The sequence below is a fragment of the Stegostoma tigrinum genome, chromosome 23 (assembly GCF_030684315.1).
Source record: "Stegostoma tigrinum isolate sSteTig4 chromosome 23, sSteTig4.hap1, whole genome shotgun sequence".
Taxonomy (NCBI): Eukaryota; Metazoa; Chordata; class Chondrichthyes; order Orectolobiformes; family Stegostomatidae; genus Stegostoma; species Stegostoma tigrinum.
The window spans coordinates 54,139,128-54,163,386 of record NC_081376.1 but is presented as its reverse complement, the minus strand read 5'-3'; the positions used below and the strand labels follow the sequence as shown (position 1 = coordinate 54,163,386).

Genomic DNA, 24,259 nt, shown 5'->3' with positions numbered 1-24,259 from the left:
AGCATTTTTTAAGAACAGCTGTTTTGCTACTGACATGTTTGGAAGTTTTGTTTTAAAAACCATATCTCCGTTGTTCGAAGCTGGGAAATAAGTTGGAGTTTGAATACCTTTCTTAAAAAAAATTGAATTCCTGAAGCTACCACACCATCCATACAAGCAAAGGCTAAAGGTTTGGTGTTGGCCTTGCAGAGTTTGAGCCATGTTGTTCAGCAGAGACACTGAATTGTTAATAGACTAATTTCAAGTCCTTTTTTGGGATACGCAAAGTTAGTGCTGGAGAATTTCAGGGCAGTTTTTAGGAATTGGGTAGATGAATGTTAGAAGCTTGATACTACCCAAATTTGTTGAACAAATAGTGGAGGATTTTCATTCCATTAGTCTCACTGGAATGTGACTTCTATTTAGAAGTGGCAAAACAAGCTTCACCAATTCTTTAATAAAAATAAAGTGCTGGAGAAAATCCAGTCTGAGTGTATTTATGGAAGGGGAAGCAGAATTAATGCTTGAAGAAGTCCTCTATGCCTGCTCCTTGGAAGATGACTCTCGCAAGAGGCCATTTAATGGTGTATGTGTCCTTCAGTTGATATGTAGGATCTTCCGCAGACAGGTGGTTGATACAACTCTAGTGCTTTGAGTCACCTCCTGTATGTTGTCCATGTTTTATTCAGATACTGAGGTGGCAGTTATGGCTGCGTGGTAGATCATGAATTCGTTTCAATTTTTATCTTACCATCTTCAAACATTGGCTTTTCAAATGGCGAAGGCTGCACTAGCTGATTCCAGTTGACATTCTGGATTTTTACGTCTCTGCCTGCTTTCTGTGAAAGGTATCTATTGATAGTCATAGAGCCATACAGCACAGAAACAGACCCTTCCGTCCAACTTGTCCACAAGACATAGGAGCAGAAATTAGGCCATTCGGCCCATCGAGTCTGCTGTGCCATTTAATCATGGCTGATAAGTTCCTCAACTCCATTTTCCTGCTTTCTTCCCTCTAACCCTTGGTCCCTTTGATAATTAAGAACTTATCTAACTGTCTTAAATATACTCTATGACTTGGCCTCCGCAGCCTTCTGTGGCAGTGAATTTCAAAGATTCACCACTCTTTTTAACTGAAGAAGTTTCTCCTTATCTCCAAAGGTCTTACCTTTTACTCTAAGGCTGTGCCCTTGTGTTCTAGACTCTCCTACCAATGGGAACATCTTCCCAACATCCACTGCGTCCAGGCCATTCAGTATTCTGTAAGTTTAGGTTAGATTCCCCCCCCCATCCTTCTAAGCTCCAATGAGTATAGTCCCAGAGTCCTCAAACGTCCCTCATATGTTAAGCATGCCGACCAGATATCCTATATAAAGCTGGTCCAATTTGCCAACATTTGGCCCATGTTACTCTAAATCATTCCTAATTCATACACCCATCCAACGCCTTTTAAATGTTGCACCAGAGACAATAGGAACTGCAGATGCTGCAGAATCCGCGATAACAAGGTGTGGAGCTGGATGAACACAGCAGGCCAAGCAGCATCTTGCCCCTAAGCTGCTGCTTGGCCTCCTGTGTTCATCCACCTCCGTGCCTTTTAAAAGTTGTAATCTTACCCACTTCCTCTGACAGCTCATTCCATACACACACACCACCTGTGTGAGAAAGTTGCCCCTTGGATCCCTTCTAACCTTTGCCCTCTCACCTTAAACCTGTGCCCTCTAGTTTTAGACTCCCCCAACCCTGGGAAAACACCTTGCCTATTTACCCTATCCATGCCCCTCATGATTTTATAAACCTCTATAACGTTACCCCTCAGCCTTGGATGGTCCAAGGAAAATGGCCACAGCCTATTCAGCCTTTCCTTTAGCTCAAACCCTCTGAACCTGGCAACCTCCTTGTAAATCTTTCCTGAACTCTTTCTAGTTTCACAACTTCCTTCCTGCAGCAGGGAGACCAGAACAGCATGCAGTATTGCAATAGTGGCCTAACCAATGTCCTGAACAGCTGCAACGTGACCCTCCCAAATCCTATACTCAGTGCACTGACCAATAAAGGCAAGCATACCAACCGCTGCCTTCACTGCTCTGTCTACCTGCGACTCCACTCCACAATGAACCTGCACTCCAAGGTTGCTTTGTTCAGTAACACTTCTCAGGACCTTACCATTAAGTGTATAAATCCTGTCCTGATTTGCCTTTACAAAATGCAGCTCCTCGCATTTGTCTAAATTAAACTCCATCAGCCACTCCTTGGACCATTGGCCTATCTGATCAAGATCCTGTTGTTCTGAGACAACCTTTGCTGTCCACTACACCACCAATTTTGGTGACATCTGCAAATTTACTAACCATACCTCCTGTATTCACATTCAAATCATTTATATAAATGATGAAAAGCAGTGGACCCAGCAATGATCCCTGTGGCATGTTGTTGGTCACAGGCCCGTGGTCTGAAAAACAGCCCTGTACACTATTACCTGTCCTGTACCTTTTTGAGCCAGTTCTGTATCCAAATGGCTAGTTTTCCCTGGCTTCCATGTGATCTAACCTTGCTAACCAGCCTACCATGAGGAACCTTGTCGAATGCTTTACTGAAGGCCATATGGATCATGTCTACTGTCGTTAATCCTCTTCGCTGCTTTTTCAAAAATCTCATTTAAGTTAGTGAGACACAATTTTCCATGCACAGTCATGTTGACAATCCCTAATCAGTCCTTGCATTTCCAAATACATGTAAATCCTGACCCTCAGGATTCCTTCCAGTAACTTGCCCACCACTGATGTCAGGCTGACCGGTTTTATGTTCCCTGGCTTTTCCTTGCCACACTTGTTAAAGTGGTACAATGTTTGCCAACCTCCAGTCTTCTGGCACCTTGTCTGTGGCTTTCGATGATGCAAATATCTCAGCAAGGGGCCCAGCAATCACTTTCTGAACTTCCCACAGAGTTCTAGGGTATACCCGATCAGGTCCTGGGGATTTTAAGATGTCCAGCACCACCACCCTCTAGTATGGGTACTTTTCAAGATGTTGCTATTTATTTCCCCACATTCTTTGTTCTTTGTCCTCCTTAACATTAAAATCTAATGCAAAATACTCATTTAATATCTCCCTCTTGCTGTTCCAAATGTAGCTGGCCTTGCTGATCTTTAAGGGGTCCTCTTCTCTCCCTAGTTATCCTTTTGCCCTTCATGTCTTTGTCTAATCCCTTTAGGTTCTCCTTAACCCTGTTTGCCCAATCTATTCCATGTCCCCTTTTTACCCTTTTGATTTCCCTCTAATGTATAATTCTAATGTCTTTATAGTCTTCTAGGGATTCATTTGATTCCTGCTGTCTGTACCTGACACATGCTTCCTCCTTCTTGACCAAAACCTCAATTCCTCCAGTCATCCAGTGTTCCCTATATCTACCAGCCTTGCCCTTCACCCCAACAGGCACATATTGTGTCTCGGATCCTCGTTATCTCATTTTTGAATGCTTCCCAATTTACAGCCGTCCCTTTACCTGTGAACATCCACCCGCAATCGACTTTTTGAAAGTTCTTGCCTAATACCATAAAAATTGACTTTCCTCCAATTTAGAACTTTAATCTTTAGATCAGATCAAATCTTTTCCATCACTATTTTAAAGCGAATATAATTATGGTCACGGGCCCCAAAGTGCTCCCCTACTGACACCTCAGTCACCTGCCTGCCTTATTTCCCGTTTGCACCTTTTCTAGTAGGTGCATCACATACTAAATCAGCAAATCATCTTGTGCATGCTGAACAAATTCCTCTCAATCCTAGCCCTTAACACTATGGCAATCCCAGTCTGTGTTTGAACATTAAAACCCCCTACCAAAACCACCCTGTTAGTCTCACTGAGACCTTCTGACAAATTTGTCTCTTAATTTCCCACTGACTTGGGGCGTATATACAATTGCAGTAAGGTGATCATCCCTTTCTGATTTCTCAGTTCCACCTAAATAACTCCCCAGGGTGTATTCCCAGGAATATCCTCCAAGTATAGTGGTGTCATTCTTAATCAAAAACGCCACTTCCCTCTCCTCCCTTTTTTTAATACTTAGTAATAGCATCTATACCCTGGAACATAAAGCTGCCAGCCCTGTCCACCTGAGCCACGTCTGTGTAATTACAATATCCCAGTCCCATGTTCCCAGCCATGCCCTGAGTTCATCTGCCTTACCTGCATTGAAATAAATGCAGTTTAACTTACCATTCTCTGCTTTGTTCCTTTCTTCCCTGACAGTTTGCCTTACTCCTTCTCCCAACTCTACCAGTCTCAGACTGATCTCTTTCCTCACTGTCTCACTGGGTTTTAAAAACCTAACCCACCTTCACTAGTTTAAATCCTCTCTCGCAGCTCTCGCAAATTTCCCCACCAGTATATTAGTCCCCTTCTGACTCAGCTGAAATCCATCCTCTTTTCCAAAACATCTCTACCCCAGAAGAGATTTACAATGATCCAAAAATGTGAAATCTTCTCCCCTGCATCAGCTCCTCAGCCATGCTCTATCCTCCTATTCATATCCTCATAGTTTTGTGGAACCAGGCATAATCTAGATATTGCTACCCTTAAGGACCTTTTGTTTTGAAATTCCTCCCTTACTTCCTACATTGTCTCCTCAGAATCTGATCCTTACCACTTCTATATCGTTCGTTTCAGTGTGTGCAACAACCTCCTGGTCTCTCTTGCCTTAAAATATTCTGCATGATCTTTGAGATATCCTTGATCTTGGCATTACAGAGGCAGCACACCTTTCTGATCATGCTGTCAACTGCAGGAACGTCTGTCTGTGCCACTGACTTGAGAGTCCCTTATCGCAATCAACTGCTTGGAACCTGGCCTATCCCCTTGTTACATTTGAGCCAGTCTTGGTACCAGGATCCTGGCTGTCAATGCTACATCGTCCTCAGAGTCCATCACCTCATGCATTGAAAGTGTTTAAAATTTTCCAGGCTGAATTCCACGTGAATTCTAATCAGCAGGGCTGAAATTCATACATTTGGAGAGCTTCAGTCTTTTCAGTGTTTGGTCCAAGTTCTATCATTTTCTACCTCCATAAATATATTGACAATTTCTTGGAGGCCCTTTTCTGACAGCACTTAGTGTAGCAACAGGTTATTGAAGCGCAATGATTGAAGTCAGGGTGGTCTTCTGAAATGACTCTAATCAAAAGTGATTGGCTAGTTTACTATCCATTCTTTAAATAAGCTGCATTCCCAAAAGGAGCTTGCCTGTAGTCAGGTGGGGCATGGCAGCTAGAGTTGGAGTGAATTCGTAATCTTACCGGACATTTGCCTTAACCTGAAATGGATTTGTAGTTGACCCACATGCTAAGGATCACTGCTTGCATATCATTATGATGGTAGAGGATATCCACACTTAAAAGATCTTCCAGACCACCCCTCAATTTAGAGTCAAAGGCCTTTGTCAAGATGTATAATGATTTTTGAAGGAGTGGTCTTAATCATGGTGATTGTCGTGTAAGTGACAAATTATTTAATCATTTCACCCCAGCCCCTCAATGCTTTGATTGCAGATTGAAATTTGAAACTAGTGCGAGTAATGAGTCAGTTCAGAAGAGTCTCTGCAGAATCCAATTTATGAATGAGTGCAGGGAGGTGCTTCTGTTGATCCCACATTTGGATTTGTCCCCTTTCTTGAAGGTTGTGACAATCACATACCCTTGAGCACAAAAGACTTCCCCTTCATTTTTCAAGTCTCACCACCTGTTCTGTTCCTGTATTGAGAAGATTTTCATCACCTCTATGGCATGCTCATTTCTAACTGTTTGTAGAGGGATGGAATTGAAAATTCTTTGATTCCTGATTTTAAAAAGTCTCTAAAATGCTCGCTCCAATAGTGTTAACATTTCCCTTTCCCTCATTGGTTCTTCCTTATCCCCCAGGCTTCAGGGAAACAACCCTTAAGCCATGAATATCATTCATGCCAGTGAGCTGCTGTTTACCCACCACCTGTTCTTCATGCTCCTTTGTCCTTCTGTGGCTTGTTGGTAAGCCCCTCTTCTTTGCTTTTTTTTGGGTTTGGGTTTTTCTGCCAGGTTGAGAACATCTAGCGTAACAAAGTGTGGAGCTGGATGAACACAGCAGGCCAAGGAGCATCTTAGGAGCACAAAAGCTGACGTTTTGGGCCTAGCCCTCTGAAGCGTCTAGGCCCGAAACGTCAGCTTTTGTGCTCCTGAGATGCTGCTTGGCCTGCTGTGTTCACCCAGCTGCACACTGTTATCTTGGATTCTCCAGCATCTGCAGTTCCCATCATCTGAGAACATCTAGTAGTTGTGTTCACTCAGTTCATTGATCCCCTGATCATTTTCAGCAAACAAGTCCTGTTAATTTCTCTCTCAAAATTCATTCTTTTTTTAGTGTAGAAGCTTGGGCATCCCAAACATGTGGCCAGTTCTGTTTTTGATTTGTCGGGTTTTTTTTCCTTAAGGCATTGTTAGAATTATTCTGTTTTGATTGGATCTATCAGAGTTGATCTTTAATGGAATTCTGTTTTGCATATGTTGTTTCGGAGCCAGTCTGATGGACTTCATTGAGTAAGTCGGTAATTAGTCCAGTAGTCATTAGCTTCCGTGATTCTGCACGTGGACAGTGACTTAATCGATCGGTTTGCACTGTTGGGAATGTGTGTTGTCATGGCTTTTCATACTTGAACGTGCAGTTCTGGCAGGGGATTGTGATGAGCCTATGTCCTTCGCATTTCTTTTGGAAAAGAATGTCATTGGAGTTGAGATTTCCAGTTTCTGTTTTGCCAGCCATCCCATTCCACAGGTTGGAATCTCACTCTGTCATTGAACTAATTATCCAAGAAGAATAAGCCTCCTTTCCTTTGGAATATTACAGAAAACTTTGGTCAAGCTTGATGTGAGAATCTTCCTTGATTTCGTTAGTGGTTTTTCGAGGCAAAGAGTTTGTCAGTTTGAGGTAGTTATAAAGCACTTGCTGCTTCCATGAAGTAACTCTTGAAGCTAGTTGACAGCTTTTTGATAACAAGTTCAACTCCTTGAACTCTCTATTCATCTGGTTTGCCCCCTGTTGTCTCCAGCTTGCTGGGATTCTGTTGCTGTCATAACACAAGTTGCCTGGCAATAAACAGTGCGAGGCTCCATACACTCACTTGCAGTTGTATTCTTGAGGCTTGTGACTTCCCAGGTTCCACACCCCTCTACTTGTGTCTCATGTGCTTCCATTGCAGAAGACGAACATTTCACAATTGGTATGCAGTTGGGAGGGGTAAGGGAGACTATTTATAGGGCATTAAGACATATCAAGAACTGGACACTGGAAATCTGAAACAAAAACACATTGTTAGAAATTCAGCAAGAGAAAGCCATTGGTGTTTTGGGTCCGGTGACCCTTAACTTTGGCTCCATCTTCAATAGGAGGTGAGCAGAGTGTATCTGAAATAAAACTGCTCAGTTACAGTTATAGCTGTTGCCTACAAGTGGTAGACTATCATGTAACTTCCACCTTACCTGATCTAGACAATGCCAATCTTCTGTTGCCATTTGGCTGCTGAATGGCAAGGAGGATGCTGTGTTGGTATCATGTCTTTGCAGTTTACTTTCTTCCTCTTTCAATAACTTTGGGGATTATTGATTTGAATCTATTTTCAGGTTTACTTCTCAATCTTCGAGTTTTGGTTTTTAGACTCGTACTTCAAAATGTAAAGCTTGACTTGTGTGTCTCTAGCTCTACTAGTTAACTTCTAGCTGTGACAATAAATCTCATTTCAATGAAAGACCACTGTACAGTTTTACATTTTACCAGAGTAGATACATTTGTCATCTCAATCTCTGTCAGCAATACTGTCTTCACACAGAGTGGTGGGGCTTGTGGAATGTGCTGCCGGCAGTGGTAGTGGAGTCAGATACTTTTAGAGACTTTTAAACAACTCTTGGATAGGCACATGGAGGATAGTAAAGTGTGTAGGGTATGCAGGGTAGATTGATCTTAGGATACCAGGTTGGGGCAACATCGTGGGCTGAAGGACCTGTACCGTACTGTCCTGTTCTGTGTTTTAAGTGTGTTGCTTAATGGTGCAGTCTCATTTCTGGATGTCATCTCGCACTTGCGGTGATGGGCAGAAGTGTTTAGCAGTTGGATTGAATGGAAATGTATAAAGACCTGGTGTTTGTGATGTGGTACGACCACACCACTGTCAGCATTCTCCATCATTACTCAGTCTGAAAGTATGGAAATTCAGAAATTGCACTTTTATTCCACCCTCCAGCAGCTGCAGAATCCCTAAGCACTCAACAAATCGGAACAAACTTCCTTTTAAATGAGAACCTTCATGATGTTCATACTAGGTGATTTAGAATCTAGATTTTAGAATTGGTACTTTCCTTAAAGGTTACAAGGTAAAGCTTACCAAAATTGACTTTTAATTGAAATTCAATTTTTTTTTACAGGCAGATACGATGTCAATGGAGGACTTGGTGAAAATGCTTATGGTCGGAAGTCGCTGGGGCAAGAGCTGAGGGTTAACAATGTGACCACGGATGTAAGCAGCATTCAGCATGGGAGTCGTGCTTTAGCCACAAAGGAGATGAGGAAATCACAGGGTAAGAATTATTAATCTGGTTTCTAGATACCCCATAGCTCTCAGTGGTATACTTTTAGCCTGATGAGATGAGGTACAAAAACTGTCCAGTTTTTTATTTAGGATTTTTGCTATGTTGCAATACTATGTAATACTTTGAAAGATCTTAAACACAGCTAAAACAGATGTGAAATCAAAGCTCTTCATCTTGCACTGATGCCCTCCTTTAGCAATATTAAAGTTCTGTAACGCCAAGCAACTATTTGCAAGATCTCCTTGAACACGAGTTTTTGGTACGTATGTATTCAGATTTTTGGAGCGTTCACAATAGATTGGAAGTAGGATATGACCCTACACAGAGGGATTACATGCAATTTAGTTTTTAGTTGAGTAAAAGATAATTGATTATTGTAGCATTTGTTTTGTAGCATTGCTTTAGCTAGGTTCTTGGGAGAGAAGTAGTGTCTCTTTCAAAGTGAGAGCCAATTTATTGATAGTTTAAGTTTTGGTGATACAAGACTGAATTTCTTTTTGAAAAAAGGAAAAAAGTAATTTCTCAATGGAAAATAACGGCTCTGTCTTTACATTCTCTATATAAATGTGTGTGCTCTTTAATTGGCACCCATCACGCAGGTTCAATCTCCATACAGCCTGAGGTTACCATGAAGGTCCCACCACCTCAACCTTGTTCTTGGGTTAAGCAGATGCCAGTTGTCTTGGGGACAGGCCTGTAGTCCTCTGGGACTGTAACAACTTTACCTTTTGTTTTACTTGCCATAGCATGTTTCAAGTAACATTTGTTGTGAAAGTATGGTTGTTTTTCTGCCTTATTCATCCACAAGATGAGGGCATTGCTGACTAAGCACCATTTATTGTCCATCTCTAATTGTCCAGAGTGAGTTTAGAGTCAACCACGTTGCTGTGGATCTAGGGTCACATGTAGGTCAGACTGGGTAAGGATGGCAGTTTCCTTTCCAAAAGGACATCAGTGAACCAGGTCGGTTTTTTCCAGACCAATGGATCTTGGTCACCGTTAGGCTCTTAATTCCAGATTTTTCTTTTTTTCAAATTCCGGTTCCACCATCTGCTGGGGTGGTATTCACACCTGGTTGCCCAGACCATTATCTGGGTCTCTGCTTTAACGGTCCAGTGATAATACCAGTAAGCTGTTGCCTCCCCATAATTAAACCTATAAAAAGCATTTTGAGGCTTTATGAAAAGAGGTCATGGGTGAAGATTTGTAGTCTAATTGGGTGTACACAAAATTCAAAGAAGATACCTGCAATCTTTCACAGAAGCTACACAAGTGTGTAGCTGCTGGGAGGGTCCATACACGCTGATTCTTATGTAGGTGTATTGACAACTGTTTCTGGACATGGCTGTTGCATGTGAATCTGAGTTTAGGGAAGCATACATTAGTGGTAAGAGGAATAAGATAAGGCTGCCTACTAAATTCTCTCCTGAATCTCTGATCTGCTCTTCAAGTTATGCACCCTGATTGGCTCACTTTGAGAAGCACTGGCCTCGCCCCACGTCAAAAGCATTCTCTATCTAATCTGTTAATTCCTTCAGTTTGAAAAACCTCAATTCAGTCAATCTTGTGTAGAATGCAAGCCTAGTATATGTAGTGTCTCATCATTTGATAATCCCATTGGAATACAGGAATTTGGCCCTTTGACCACTGTTCTGCCCATCAACAGTAATATGGCTGGTCTGGTTGTGGCTTCAACTCCACTTCCTTGTCTCGCCCTCATAACTCTTGTTTACCTTATCAATCAAAACTGTTTAACATAGCCTTGAATCTGTTCCATGACCCAGCCTCCACTGCATTCAGAGGAAGAGAATTGTCGACTAACCTCTAATCATGCACTGAAAGAAAATAACATCGTTGTCATCTTTGCCCAAAATGGGAGCCCCCTTGTTTTTAAGCTCTACCCCTCTGGATTCCACCAAAATGTGAAGCATCCTAGCATCATCTGGATTTCAAGTCTCCCTCTGTTTCGGTTCAATAAGATTATCTCATTCTTCAATACTCCTAATGAGCACAAAACTTTGACTCCAACCTGCTTAACATTTCCTCCAAAAGACAGCCACTTTAGTCCAGGAACCAGTGAGTGAACACAATCGCTGCTTTTAAACACTTAAACACTCACTGAATTGATAGGCATACCCTTTTGTAGTGTAGGGCACTTGTGGTGCATTGGCAGCGCACCTACCTCTGGGCCAGAAAGTCTGTGTCCAATACCCACCTGCCCCAGATATATGTTGTAAAGTTTCTGAAGAGATTGGTTTAAAAATAGCTACCGCTTTGTAGTCTGAGAATTGGGAAAGGGGGAGCTATTTTACCCTTGCTTGCCTGGCAGTAACAGGAAGCTATTACAATCTGGTTTTAGGACAGTGATTATTTGGATTAATCTAAATTTATCAAGGGAAGTCAGTGTGATATTTTTGTAACAAAAATCATATCTGGTCAACTTTTTTTGAAGAGGTAACTAATGTGGTAGAATAGCGCATATGTGTACCACTATTAATCAGTTGTCAAGTTTCCAAATAAATAAATGTTATAACACATGGGGTGCAGTCCAGTGCCTTGGATGTGCCTCAGGATATTGCGTACAGTGATAGTGCCCCTACCTTCTAACCAGGAGGTCCATGTTCAAGATGTACCTGTTCAGAAGTGTGTAATGACATGTCTAACCAGGTTGATTAGAAAATATCCGTTGCCTGTTTTGGAATGGTGGGAATCTGGGAACTGTAAAGAGATTTACAGCCCGAAATAGAAATTGCAAACTTAGATAATTTAGGTGCAGAAATAATTTAAAAGACTAATAGAATGTTGGGCAGTGTCTTGAAGACTAGAATACAAAGCAGAAGTTAGATCTCATTAGGAGCACTGCACTCAGAATTCCCTTGACGATTTAAGGTAATTTAATTAAAAATGATCAGAGGAGTGGATAAGTGAAATAGAAACTGTTTCCTTTGGGGACTGCAGAATAGGTGGGTTACTTTGGAATTAGTTTCTGTTTAAGGCTGATATGAGAAATTGCTTTCTTGTGTAAATGTTGCTGAGATCTGGAATAAACTTTGCTGAAAGAAAAGGTCACTTAAGTTCTGAAATTAAGATTGTTGGATTTTTGTTTACCAGAGCTTATTAAAGGTTATGGAATCAAGGTTGGTAGATGGCATTAATGTTCTGATCAACAATGATCAGACTGAAGAGTTTGAATGGAGCCTACTCCTTTATCCATGTTATTCACTGGGTTTATAGTTAACTTTGTCAAACTGTTTAATTTATAGAACGATCTTTATCTTATTCTGATGAGTCTCGACTGTCCAATCTTCTGCGGAGGATTTCCCGTGAAGATGACAGGGAGCGTCGGCTGGCTACAATAAAGCAATTGAAAGAGTTTATTCAGCAGCCAGAAAACAAAGTGGTGAGTGTTTCATTTAAGAAAAGTGAGAAGATGGAAATACACATCTTAGCATCCTAAGGGACAGGTAAACATTGGGCCTACGTGCTAAATGCTAACAACTCTCTACTTTGCTATTTTCTAAGATATAAACATATGGAAATTGGCTAGAGTCATGTTTCTAATTTAAATTTTATTAGTGATAATTGCAATTTTATCTTCTTGCAGGTTCTAATTAAGCAACTAGATAATGCCCTGACTGCAATACAGGATGTGCTTAATGAGAGGTAGGTGTCACACCATGTTGGTTTTGACAAGGTTTGGTAACCCTTTTAAGGAACTTTATCCTTTCTAAAAAAGACGAACTTCTTTCTCTGGACATAAATTCTTGGGTAACTTTTTAGTGAGAATTATTTGTATATGTGTCCATTGGGTATTTCAGGAGCTCGGTTTGTTTTTATGGATGGAAGACCATAAATCCAAATGTGTATTTTAACCTTCCACATTTACATCATGTGAAGGTTATTGATTGCACTTAAAAATCTTTACATGTTATTTCCAGTCATTTTAGGTTTACCATGTCTATTTGGTACACCTTGGAGATTGAAATATTCTTTGAAATTTTTATGTATTTTTCTTTTACAATCAGACATTTGACCACCCAATTCCATCTGAAATTGGGACGTTGGATTTGTACGCCCTTTGGTGTGTTAGCTTAAAGCTCCAAGATACTACTCTGGCGCCTTTTAAGTTTGTGGAATATCACAAGTGTTATAAGATTGTAGTCTGTTAAGTAAATAAATCAGATTCTTAAGCCAATGTTCTCAATCCTAATCTTTGAGGAGTAGACTCTCTCTCGTTTATTGTTCTGGGATCTGTATAAGGCAGCATTTCCAAAATATGCTCCCACTGTGACCTCATTTTGAGGTTTGAAAGCTGTCCCAATCCCCTGGGAAGTGATTGTGGAAATAAGACCTTTCACAGCAGGGGAGGCTTGGTGTTGGTTGTTCATTGGAGCCAGTACCATCGAAATTTCAGTTTGTGGTGTCGCTTGCAGTCCCAACCCCCCCCTGAAGCTTTGGTATTGGGCATTGGGTAAAATTCCTTATGCAGTGACTTATCCTTACTCAAGACAATGGATTCTATGAAGTCATGAAGTCCTTTAGGTTCAAATTAAACTCTGGTTGCAATTACATTTTGTGTAACTTCAGAAGTACTAAGGATGCTTAAGGAAAGTGGCTTTTGAGTAACTGGCTTCTACCATTGCAAAAGCATTGCAAATACCACTTCTGATGACAAATTGGATTTTTATTCTAGCTTGTGACTTGTTTCATTTGTTTAAATAAAACAAATTATGCATTTTTGGGAATAGCTGTAATTCATAATAAACTCAGAACTCATTTATTTTAAATTTGTCTATATATGGCCTAGGTATAGACCTGCAGTATAAGATATTAACATTGATAACTTCTTACCAACAGTAGTAAACTACTTCATGAACTACGACAAGAAGGAGCTTGCTGCCTTGGCTTGCTGTGTGTATCTCTGAGTTATGAGGCTGAGAAAATCTTTAAATGGATTTTTAGTAAGTTTAACTCTTCCACCAAAGATGAGGTAAAACTTCTGTACTTGTGTGCCACCTACAAAGCCTTGGAAACTGCAGGAGAAAAGAAGGCATTTTCATCTGTAATGCAGGTTAGTCCTTAATTGTATGACTTGTTTCAAACCGAAACCAGGAATATTTTGTATTAAGTTCACTTTTGATACAAAGACTTTTTGTTCTGTGGGTACATATTAATGCATTTAGAGGAGCTGGAGAGTAGCTTTAAGTGTGATAAGTGTTTTTGGAGCTCTGCATTTGCTGAATTCATCAAACTTCCCAAAATATTTTGAGTATAATCATTGTGGAGAACTTCCAAAAACTCTGAAAAACTGTAGTAAGCCATCATTGAGCACAGGTTAAATGTTTTGTTTAGTTGGAACTAATTTAGCTTTTTTTTCCCCTAGTTGGTGATGGTTAGCCTGCAAACTGTTTTGGAAAATGTGGACACTCCAGAGCTACTGTGTCAATGTGTGAAGTGCATTTTATTGGTGGCTCGTTGTTATCCCCATATATTTAGTACCAACTTTAGGGTAAGATAATGAGGGAAAGATCGCATCATATTTTATTTTAAGATTTTTCACAGCTAGCTGATATCTGATGCTTTTTGTTCTATAGGACACTGTAGATATACTTGTTGGATGGCATATTGATCACACTCAGAAACAATCGCTTACGCAACAAGTGTCAGGTAAGGTTGTTCACACCAGTATGTTCTAGGTTGTTTAAAATTCCGCTACTTCTAAATGTTAGCTATTTGAGCAAAATAGTTCAGTTCAGCTGAAAATGGCAGGTTTCAAAATGGTCTTGACAGCAAGATGAATATCAGCAGTGAAATTCAAAAACATTTGGAACCAAGCATTACAACCATTTTCACTTAAATTGTGTTTGAACCACTTCATTCTAAGAATGATTAGTCTTTAATTAATGTGGCAATCTTCTGTGTTTTTGTTTCTGAACTGATAGTCGCTTGCCCTATTATCTCCGTATGTTGATCAGTGTCAAGTTTTCCTAACGCTGCTATGAAATGCCTTTCCTGTGTTGAAGGTGCTAATACATGTTGCTGCTGTTGGTATTAAGTAAAGAGAATTAAACTACTTTTTAATGTGTATTACCTGAGCAGACTTTCATGCCAAGAATTTTAACAAAACATTCAATGTTTTTAAAACCATATTATGCTGCATGCGTAATATTGTGCAACTTTCTAATGCTGTAGTGATGTTTTTGCTCAACTTAATTGCTAGCTAGTCTCTTACTGGCTTGATTTAACAATTGTCAATTTTATCAAGTTCTTCCATGAAATTTTTAATTTGTTTTGCACAAGAACCCTTAAACTGAAAAATAATGAAATTTGTTCATGCAAAGGTTGGCTGCAGTGTTTGGAACAGTTCTGGGTTGCGGATCTCGGATTTTCCACAACCCTCCTGGGGCAGTTTTTGGAAGACATGGAGGCTTATGCTGAGGTATGGTACAGAACTGAGTAGGTTGCATGAAACTGCCTCCCATTTGCTTGTTATACCTGCTAACTTTTTTAAACTGAAGTCAACGTCCAAATACTTCAATGAAACAAATAACGATGGATACTGGAGAGAAGGGGGAATAAAAAAAGTGCTGAAGAAACTTGGCAGGTCTGGCAGCATCTGTGAAGAGAGGTTAATTCTTCAGGTCTAGTGACCCTTCTTCAGAACAGCAAAGGGTTGCTGGGGTCAAAACGCTAACTCTGGTTTTTCTTTCCACAGGTGCTGCCAAGCTTGCTAAGTTTCTCCAGCACTTTGATTTTGGCCCCAAAAATTGTTTATTGTAAACTGATCCTTTTTTTTGTGATAATTTGAAACGGCTTATTATTTAGACCTCTATATATCACCACAACAGTTGCTGGAAGCTACCTGTTCTTTTTCGAACTATAAATTTTAAAATTCTTCATTGAAAGTGGATCCTAATTTGAAATGCTTGAAGGCCTTATGGACAAGATATTTTTCCAGAAAGTTCTGTCAATTTTGCAGGACTGCTATGCTGTGGTGGCTTGAGAATGCTATTTCAGGAATGCGTTAGAGACGAGTTCAGTAAAAGAAAGAAAGGCAGACTTGTATTTGTGGAGCACTTTTCTCGACCACTAAATGCCTCAATGGTGCTTTATAACCAATTTAGGACTGTTATTTTGAAGTGTAGTTACTGTTGCGCCTTAAGCTATGCGGCAGCTGACTTGCACTCGGCAAACTCCCACAAACAGCAATAAGTGAATGACCAGATCACTCGCTCTTTATGATGGCGATTTGAGGTATAAATATTAGCCTGAAGACCCTGAGAATTCACCTGCCATTTGGTCAGTGATGACTGCCCACCACTTGCACTGAACCACAATTATTGCCTGTGTCTGCCAGAATGAACTAACAATTATTTTTCTTTATTATTGGGTTATGGGGCCAACTAATGGGAATACTGGCCAAGTCGGATACAAGGTGAAACCTGCCTTGATAGATCAAATAACAGTGTGAAGCTGGATGAACACAGCAGGCCAAGCAGCATCAGGGGAGCAGGAAAGTTCGATGTTTCGGGTCGGGACCCTTCTTCAGAAAAGAAGGGTCCCGACCCGAAACATCGAACTTTCCTGCTCCCCTGATGCTGCTTGGCCTGCTGTGTTCATCCAGCTTCACACTGTGTTATCTCAGATTCTCCAGCATCGGCAGTTCCTACTATCTTTGATAGATCAAATGTTGTATTTTAATGTAGTTATCATTTATTAAAACATAAGTGCAGAATTAGTTTTGACAATGGATCAGACGTTTGTTGTATTAAAGGAAAAAACACCTTCCTAAATATAGAACACTGGTTGAAAGATTTTAAAGTGCATGCTAAATAACATGGCGTCTGTCTTCAATGTGGTACCTTTGCAATTTCCTATCCAGAGAAAATATCCCTCCATCTCAAACTTTGTAGCTGGCTTTGTCCAGTTCTTTTGTCTGAATTGTGAAGCTGTCTTACGTGAATATTCACAAAACTGAAAGCTTAGATTTGCTTTTTCTTTTAATAATGTTATGATTTCTATCAATGCGCTGTGTTCTGGAGAGCTGTTGTGCAGTGGTAGCGTTCCTACTCTGAACCAGCATACCTGAGTCAAGTCCCACTTGATCCAGAGGTATGTCATATCATTTCTGAACAGGTTGATTAGGAAATATCTACAGTCCTGGTCTGGAAGTTGTACTAACTAACTTTCCACTAAATTTGTTCCATGGGTTGTTTTATACACCTTTCTAGGAGAGAAATTGTATTATGCTTGTGATCCCAGTCAGTTTTCAGCCAAACTGCTCAAAAAAATCTAAGTTTCTTTCTTAAGCTAAAATCAGCTCTTGATTATCCTGAACCAAAAGTGATATTTACACACCCACCTTAAACCTAGTACAGCACTAACAATCTTTCATAAACATCCCATGTCTCCATAGTCTCTGAAAAATACTGGATTAGGTCACTGTTTTGGAAGGACTGAATCTATTACGTTTTAAAAACCTTGTACAAAAGTGCCCAATACCCATATACCACTGTTTTGAAATTTTAATTCTGAAGACTGATTCACAGTTGTCATTTTCAAATGGCATGCTGACAGTTGGTGCTTTCAAGCAATTTCAATGAGCTGTTTACTCCAAGCTGAACTGTGATTACCCTGGTGATGAGTCTAACATTCTTAGATGTTGAATGGTGATGCCAAATGAAATTGACCGATTTATGTACAGCTGATCCACCTCAGTAGTAGCTAAATATAAACAGTACCAAGCTTGGATTGTCACCACCTGGAGCTGCCTTCCTGATAGCGCAGCGTGTGTACCCACCCCTCCTGGGCAGCAATGGTTCAAGAAAGCAGCTTTGCATCACTTTCTCAAAGGCATTTGGGGATGAGCAGCCACAAGCCCCACATCCCTTTAAAAATATAATAATTCGCGTGTGATGAATTTCCTGGTGAAATTTGGTATGTGGTTAACATTTGTCTGGGGTAGCGGAGGTTAATAACTCAGTTGTCACAGATTCCTGCTGTGATTGGGTAAATGTCTGTCGAAGACCCATTTCTATACAGCTCCTGCATGGTGAATAAATAGACCGATTGTTTGCATTTACAGGATCTTAGTCATGTGGCCTCTGGGGAAGCAGTTGATGAGGACATTCCACCTCCTTCAGTCTCGTTACCGAAGTTAGCAGCACTGCTGAGGGTTTTCAGCACTGTCGTGAGAAGCATTGGAGAACGTTTCAGTCCAATCAGAGGCCCTCCCATCACTGAGGCATATGTGACTGATGTAAGAAAATGTATTGAGATCATTTTTCTAACATACCCCTTGCTTAATCTCATCTTCAATAGCTGTAATTTATGTTAAACTTCTGTTTGCTTGGGACTAAATTTCAAAGTATAAAAAAGAAGCGTTTCTTTGAATCGGTAATGAGGTATTTTATCAGATCTAAAATCTATATATTGTCTTTTATCCATCTCTCTATCAAAGTTCAGAGATCTGCACCACTGGATTATAATACTTTGAGGATATTTTCTAAAATGTTTCTTTCTTTCTAGGTCCTTCTGAGAGTTGTGAACTGCGTAACCACAGCAAAACAAGTTTTCTTTTCTGAGGCAGTATTGACCGCTGCAAATGAATGTGTGTGTGTTCTGTTGGGTAGCATGGATTCTGATATAGCCAAACATTGTGAAATTACCATTACTTATGGATTGGATCAGCTGGACAGTTGTCAGATGTTTGGTGCTGAGTACATCATCTCTGTCTTAAACCTGTTGACACTGGTGAGCCTCCTTAAAATAATTGAGGATTGATGTTTTTATACCTCTTATGTGATTAGGTATAGTTCAAGAAATCCTTCCGGAGCATTATATTCGGATCTTGCAGCCAGCAAAACAGTTTGCACTGAAATAAGGATGTTTTGTAATTTCAGGGCAGAACGGTGGCTCGGTGATTGCCACTGCTGTAGGAAAGCTCTGAGGAGCCAAAGTCTCAATAACTGCGCCCCAAAAAGTAGAGAATAGGCCACTTAATCTGATTACAGTGATGTTTGATGCAGCATAGATTTTGGCAGGCTGTTGGTAGATGACCTTTAGCTTACTTTTCAAATGAAAACATCTACAGAATTGTTTGCCACCTCTATGATGTAGATAGGGCCTCATCTCAGAGACCTAGATTTAGTTCCAATAATCCAGTGTATATCTTGAATAACTTGAATCCACTGTCTTCTGATTCAGAAACTAGATTATTGCAACTGACACTTGTAATAAATAACTTCATTATACTGTTGTAATGTCAACATTCAAAGAAAAATAATATTGTTTTCCAGATTGTGGAACAAATAAACACAAAATTGCCAGCATCATTTGTTGAAAGACTGTTTTCACCACACTCTAAGTTACTTCAGCTTCGTTTTCACAGGGAGAAAGAGGTACGGTGGAGGACAGATAAGTTCAATATGCTCTTTAATATTACATAATGATCCTAATAAAAACAAATTGCTGAAAAAACTCTAGGCCTGGTAGCATCTGTAGAGAGAAATCAGTTCACATTGCTCAGAACTGATGGTAGCTGCACTTCACTCAATCTATTCTACTGCATTCACTGCTCACGATGAGGCAACCTCTACATTGGGGAAATGAAGCATAAACTAGGTAACTGTTTCACAGAACACCTATGTCTGTCTGCAAAGAGAGACCTGAGCCTGCCCTTGCCTGCCACTTAAACACACCACGCTGTTTCCTGGCCAACATTTCTGTCTCAGATTTGCTGCAGTGCTTCAGCGCAAGCTGGAAGAGCAGCTCAATTTCTGGTTGGCACCCCTGTAGTCTACTGGACTCAGCTCAATAATTTTAGGGCTTGAGGCACCTTCCCCGCATTTTAGTCCACCCCCACAAACAAGGCCTTGCTATCAATTAGTCTGCTGTTACAGAGAACCCATTTACTGTCCGTTCTCCTAGGTTGACTGTGAGCTCATTTCTTCGTCTGTTAAACTGTTTTTCCTTCACTTTTTGGTCTCTATGTCCACCTGTTGTTTACTTTTCACTCTTGCCCTCACCCACGACCCCTCCCCCTCCTCAATCTGCATATCAGTTCTGAAGAAGACCTGAAACATTAATACTGATTTCATTCCACCGATGCTGCCAGACTTCAGTTTTCCAGCAATTTATGTTTGGTTCTGATTTCCAGCATCTGCAGTTCTTTTGTTTTTTTTTAAACAATGATCCTGCTCTGGTTTATGTGAGCATTTAATATAGTATGTTGATTTGTTGAATGTGTGAAAATGATAGTTAGCTATTAGATCTGTTTAATCTTAAAATTTCAAGAAAAGGCAACTTCAAAATTACATGCAAAGTGGCAATAAGCCTATAAAAAGGACCAGGATCTACTGAATCAGAGAATCATGGAATCCCTACAGTGTGGAAACAGGCCATTCGGTGCAACACATCCACATCGCCCCTTTGATCAGCTCACCCAGACCCATTCCCTAACCCCTGTATTTCCCATTTCTAGCCCTAAACATCCCTGAACACGATGGGCAATTTAGCCTGCACATCTTTGGGAGGAAACCAGAGCACCTGGAGGAAACCCAAGCAGGCACAGGGAGAATGTGCAAACTCCACACAGTCGCCCGAGGCTGAAATCGAACCTGGGTCCCTGGCACTGAGGCAGCAGTGTTTAATCACTGAGCCACTGTGCTGCCCCTTATCTTAAAAGTCTCCACTCCATGGAAAATACACCTCCCATTTGCCTTAACCACACCCCTCATGATTTTATAAACCTCTAAGATCATCTTCAAAGTGCTATGCTTCAGTGAAAAAAGTCCCAGCCTATCTAGCCACTCTTTATAACTCAAACCCTCTATTCCCAGCAACATCTGGGTAAAATTTTTCTGGGCCCTCTCCAGCTTAATAATATCCTTCCTATAACAGGGCAACCAGAACTGAACACAGTACTCCAGGAGAGGCCTCATCAACGTCCTGTACAACTTCAACATAACCTCTCAGCTCCTATACTCAAAAGATCTGAGTGATGGAGGCAAACGTGCTAAACCCCTTCTCAATTCTTCAGTTACTTTGTTCTCTGACTTGCTCTAGTCCATCTTTCATAATTGTTCTTTTCAGATTCAAAACCATCTTCATCTACCTTTCTATTTCTCGACTTCTGAGGATCACTCCACACCCTCCAATTGTTTACGTTTCCCTTAATAAAATTAACATGTCTTCTCACGTGACATTGGTACCCTTCCAGTACAGATGAAACCATCCTTTGTGAATAGGTCTTTCCTGCCTCAGAAGAGATCTGAATGATCCAAGAATGTAAATCCTTGAACATTGTACCATCTCTTCAGTCACTGAGTTATCTCCTTTATCTTTTAATCTTTGCCTTGGCACCAGGAGTAAGCCAGACATTACTACTTTTGAAGTGATGGTAGGAAGCGTAGATGGAACTACTGATGCTGGGGAATCTGAGATAACAAGGCCTAGAGCTGGATGAACACAGCAGGCCAAGCAGCATCAAAGGAGCAGAAAGCTCATGTTTCGGGTCTGGACCCTCCTTCAGAAGGGTCTGGAAAAGTGCCCAGACCCGAAACATGAGCTTTTGTGCGCCTGTGCTGCTTGGCCGCCTGTGTTCATCCAGCTCTACAGCTTGTTACCTCAGGACCTACTGAGTGTTTTCTTTGCAGGGTTTTCAGGGTCGCCTTGAATTCAAAGGACACTAATGTAGAAATTAAATGGTTATGTTTAACAACAAGGAGCAGGAGTAGGCTATCTGGCCCCTTGAGTCTGCCTCGCCATTTAATAAGATCATGGCTGATCTTTTTGAAACTCAGCTCCACTTACCTTCCCACTCACCATAACCCTAATTCCTTTACTGTTCGAAAATTTATCTAGCCTTGCCTTAAAAGCATTCAGTGAGGTAGCTTCAACTACTTCACCTGAACTTGGAATTCCACAGATTCGCAATGTTTGTGGTGAAGAAGTTCCTCCTGACCTCAGTCCCACATCCGCTTCCCTTTATTTTGAGGCGATGCCCTCTCGTCCTAGTTTCACCTGCTACTGGAAACAACCTCCCTGCCTCCACCTTATCTATTCCCTTCGTAATCTTGGATGTTTCTCTAAGATCTGCCCTCATTCTTTTGAGTTCCGATGAGTATAATCCCAGTCTACTCAGTCTTTCCTCATAATCCAACCCCCTCAACTCTGGAATCAACTGAGTGAATTTCCTCTGCGCCCCCGCCAATGCTAGTATATCTCCTCTTGAATAAGAAGACCAAAACGGCACACACTACTCCAGGTGTGGCCTCACCAGGACCCTATACGGCTGCAGCACAGCCTCCCTGTTTTTAAACTCCATCCCTCTAGCAATGGCAGTCAAAATTCCATTTGCCTTTTTAACTAACTGCTGCACCTGTAATCCCACTTTGTGCAATACATGCACAAGGACACCCAAGTGTCTGAGCACAGCAGCATGCTGCAATTTTTTGCCATTTAAAACATCGTCCACTTCACTGTTATTCCTATCAAAATGGATGACCTCACACTTACCAACATTGTACTCCATAGAGTGGAATTCTATACAGGGCAATGTATCTGTTTTTACAATTGACTTTCCAATAAAACTGGGTGACTGTGACCATAATCAGTTAAAGCTGCTGCAGAGAGAAGATGCTTAGAAGTTCCAGAATTTGTAGACAAACTGATGTTTGAGCTAGAACCCAGAAAGATCAGTATTGAACATGGAGATACATCAAGTGTCATCACTTGAAATATTCTCCCACCTGTTTCAAGTGGTTCATATAGTGATTTTATCATTCAGGAATAGTTTTGTCTTGTTCATGCAATGAGAGTTTCATTATAATGAAGACATTTTGTAATGATTTCTAATAAGTGCTTAACTGACTTTTTTCCTGTTCAGAGGAGAGTGAGAAGCGTGTGCAACATTGAAAAGTTACCACCCTGACTTAGCACAGTTGGCAGTTGATGCTTCACACAGCCACTTTCAATGCATGCCGAAAAATGATAAAAACTTATACACCAACGTCATGCTGTGATTGGTGTTAGAAATATTAATTCCTAATCTTGTTCTTTCATTAGTACCTAAATCTTAACAAACCTGTATATTTGGGCCATGAGATGTTGGAGTAGAAGTAGACCATTCAGCCTGTTGAATTTGCTTGACTATTCAATGAGATCATGACTGATCTGATAATCCTCAATTCTGCGTTTACTGGCTTTTCTTCTCTACTTTCGATTCACTTACTGATTAAAAATCTGTCTCAACCTTGAATATACTTAATGACCCAGCTTCAACAGCCTTCTGTGGTAAAGAATTCAACAGACTTGCTACCTCTGAGGAGAGAAATTCCTCCTCAACTCTGCCTTAAATGGGCAGCTCCTTATTGAGGTTTTTCATCTGGTTCTGTACTCTTGCACCAGGGGAAACAACCTGTCTGACACATTTGCCCTGTCAAGTCCTGAGAATCTTGTATGTTTCAAAAAGGTTACCCTTCACTCTTTAGGCAAATGAGTACAGCCCTAATCTACTCAACTGTCCTCATAGTAATAGAGTCCCTTCGTTTCTAGTAACAGGCTAATGAATCATCTCTGGACTACCTCTAATGTGACAGTATCTTTCCTTGTATAAAAGTTCTGGATTATTTAAACATCCTGTGGAGCTACAAATTGTTGAGCTGCTCTTTCCAGTCTCTGGTAACACGCTGCCCTGAAGCTCTGTTTGATAGTTTAGTGACTACTAGTTTGGGAGCTGTTGTGAGTTGCTCCACTGTAAGATAGGGGTAGATGAGCATAATCAGGGTTGGTATCATTGTTTCCTTATGACCTGAATTTCTGCAGAAAGTAGAGTCCTTGTTTGTTTGGAATACAATTTTAGATTTGAGTGTCTTCTGTAATGACTTTCTAGTCAGTTGTGGTTTTTTTAAAAAAATAGCATCAAAATGTGTAAAATTGCTGTTAAACTAAGAGAGCAATTCCTGTTTCTGTGCTGCTGTAAATTTATCATACTGAGATTTCAGAACATAGAACATAGAACAGTACAGCACAGAACAGGCCCTTCAGCCCACGATGTTGTGCCGACCATTGATCCTCATGTATGCACCCTCAAATTTCTGTGACCGTATGCATGTCCAGCAGTCTCTTAAATGTCCCCAGTGATCTTGCTTCCACAACTGCTGCTGGCAACGCATTCCATGCTTTCACAACTCTGTGTAAAGAACCCGCCTCTGACATCTCCTCTATACTTTCCACCAGCCAGCTTAAAACTATGACCCCTCGTGTTAGCCATTTCTGCCCTGGGAAATAGTCTCTGGCTATCAACTCTATCTATGCCTCTCATTATCTTGTATACCTCAATTAGGTCCCCCCTCCTCCTCCTCTTCTCCAATGAAAAGAGTCCGATCTCAGTCAACCTCTCTTCATAAGATAAGCCCTCCAGTCCAGGCAGCATCCTGATAAACCTCCTCTGAACCCTCTCCAAAGCATCCACATCTTTCCTATAATAAGGTGACCAGAACTGGACACAGTATTCCAAGTGCGGTCTAACCAATGTTTTATAGAGCTGCAACAAGATCTCATGACTCTTAAACTCAATCCCCCTGTTAATGAAAGCCAAAACACCATATACTTTCTTAACAACCCTGTCCACTTGGGTGGCCATTTTAAGGGATCTATGTATCTGCACA

General features: G+C 40.8%; 1 protein-coding gene across 2 annotated transcripts in view; it reads left to right on the top strand.

Annotated features, from left to right (window-relative positions):
• Nucleotides 1–24,259, top strand: part of smg1 (SMG1 nonsense mediated mRNA decay associated PI3K related kinase) — a 182,014-nt gene that overhangs the window by 35,846 nt on the left and 121,909 nt on the right. For both annotated transcript variants that reach the window (XM_048551867.2, XM_048551868.2), the window contains 10 exons: nt 8,424–8,576; nt 11,852–11,988; nt 12,193–12,251; nt 13,446–13,659; nt 13,972–14,097; nt 14,183–14,255; nt 14,930–15,027; nt 17,674–17,847; nt 18,117–18,341; nt 18,887–18,988. In XM_048551867.2, coding sequence (XP_048407824.2) covers nt 8,424–8,576; nt 11,852–11,988; nt 12,193–12,251; nt 13,446–13,659; nt 13,972–14,097; nt 14,183–14,255; nt 14,930–15,027; nt 17,674–17,847; nt 18,117–18,341; nt 18,887–18,988 — 1,361 coding nt within the window. The remainder of the gene's footprint in view (nt 1–8,423; nt 8,577–11,851; nt 11,989–12,192; nt 12,252–13,445; nt 13,660–13,971; nt 14,098–14,182; nt 14,256–14,929; nt 15,028–17,673; nt 17,848–18,116; nt 18,342–18,886; nt 18,989–24,259) is intronic.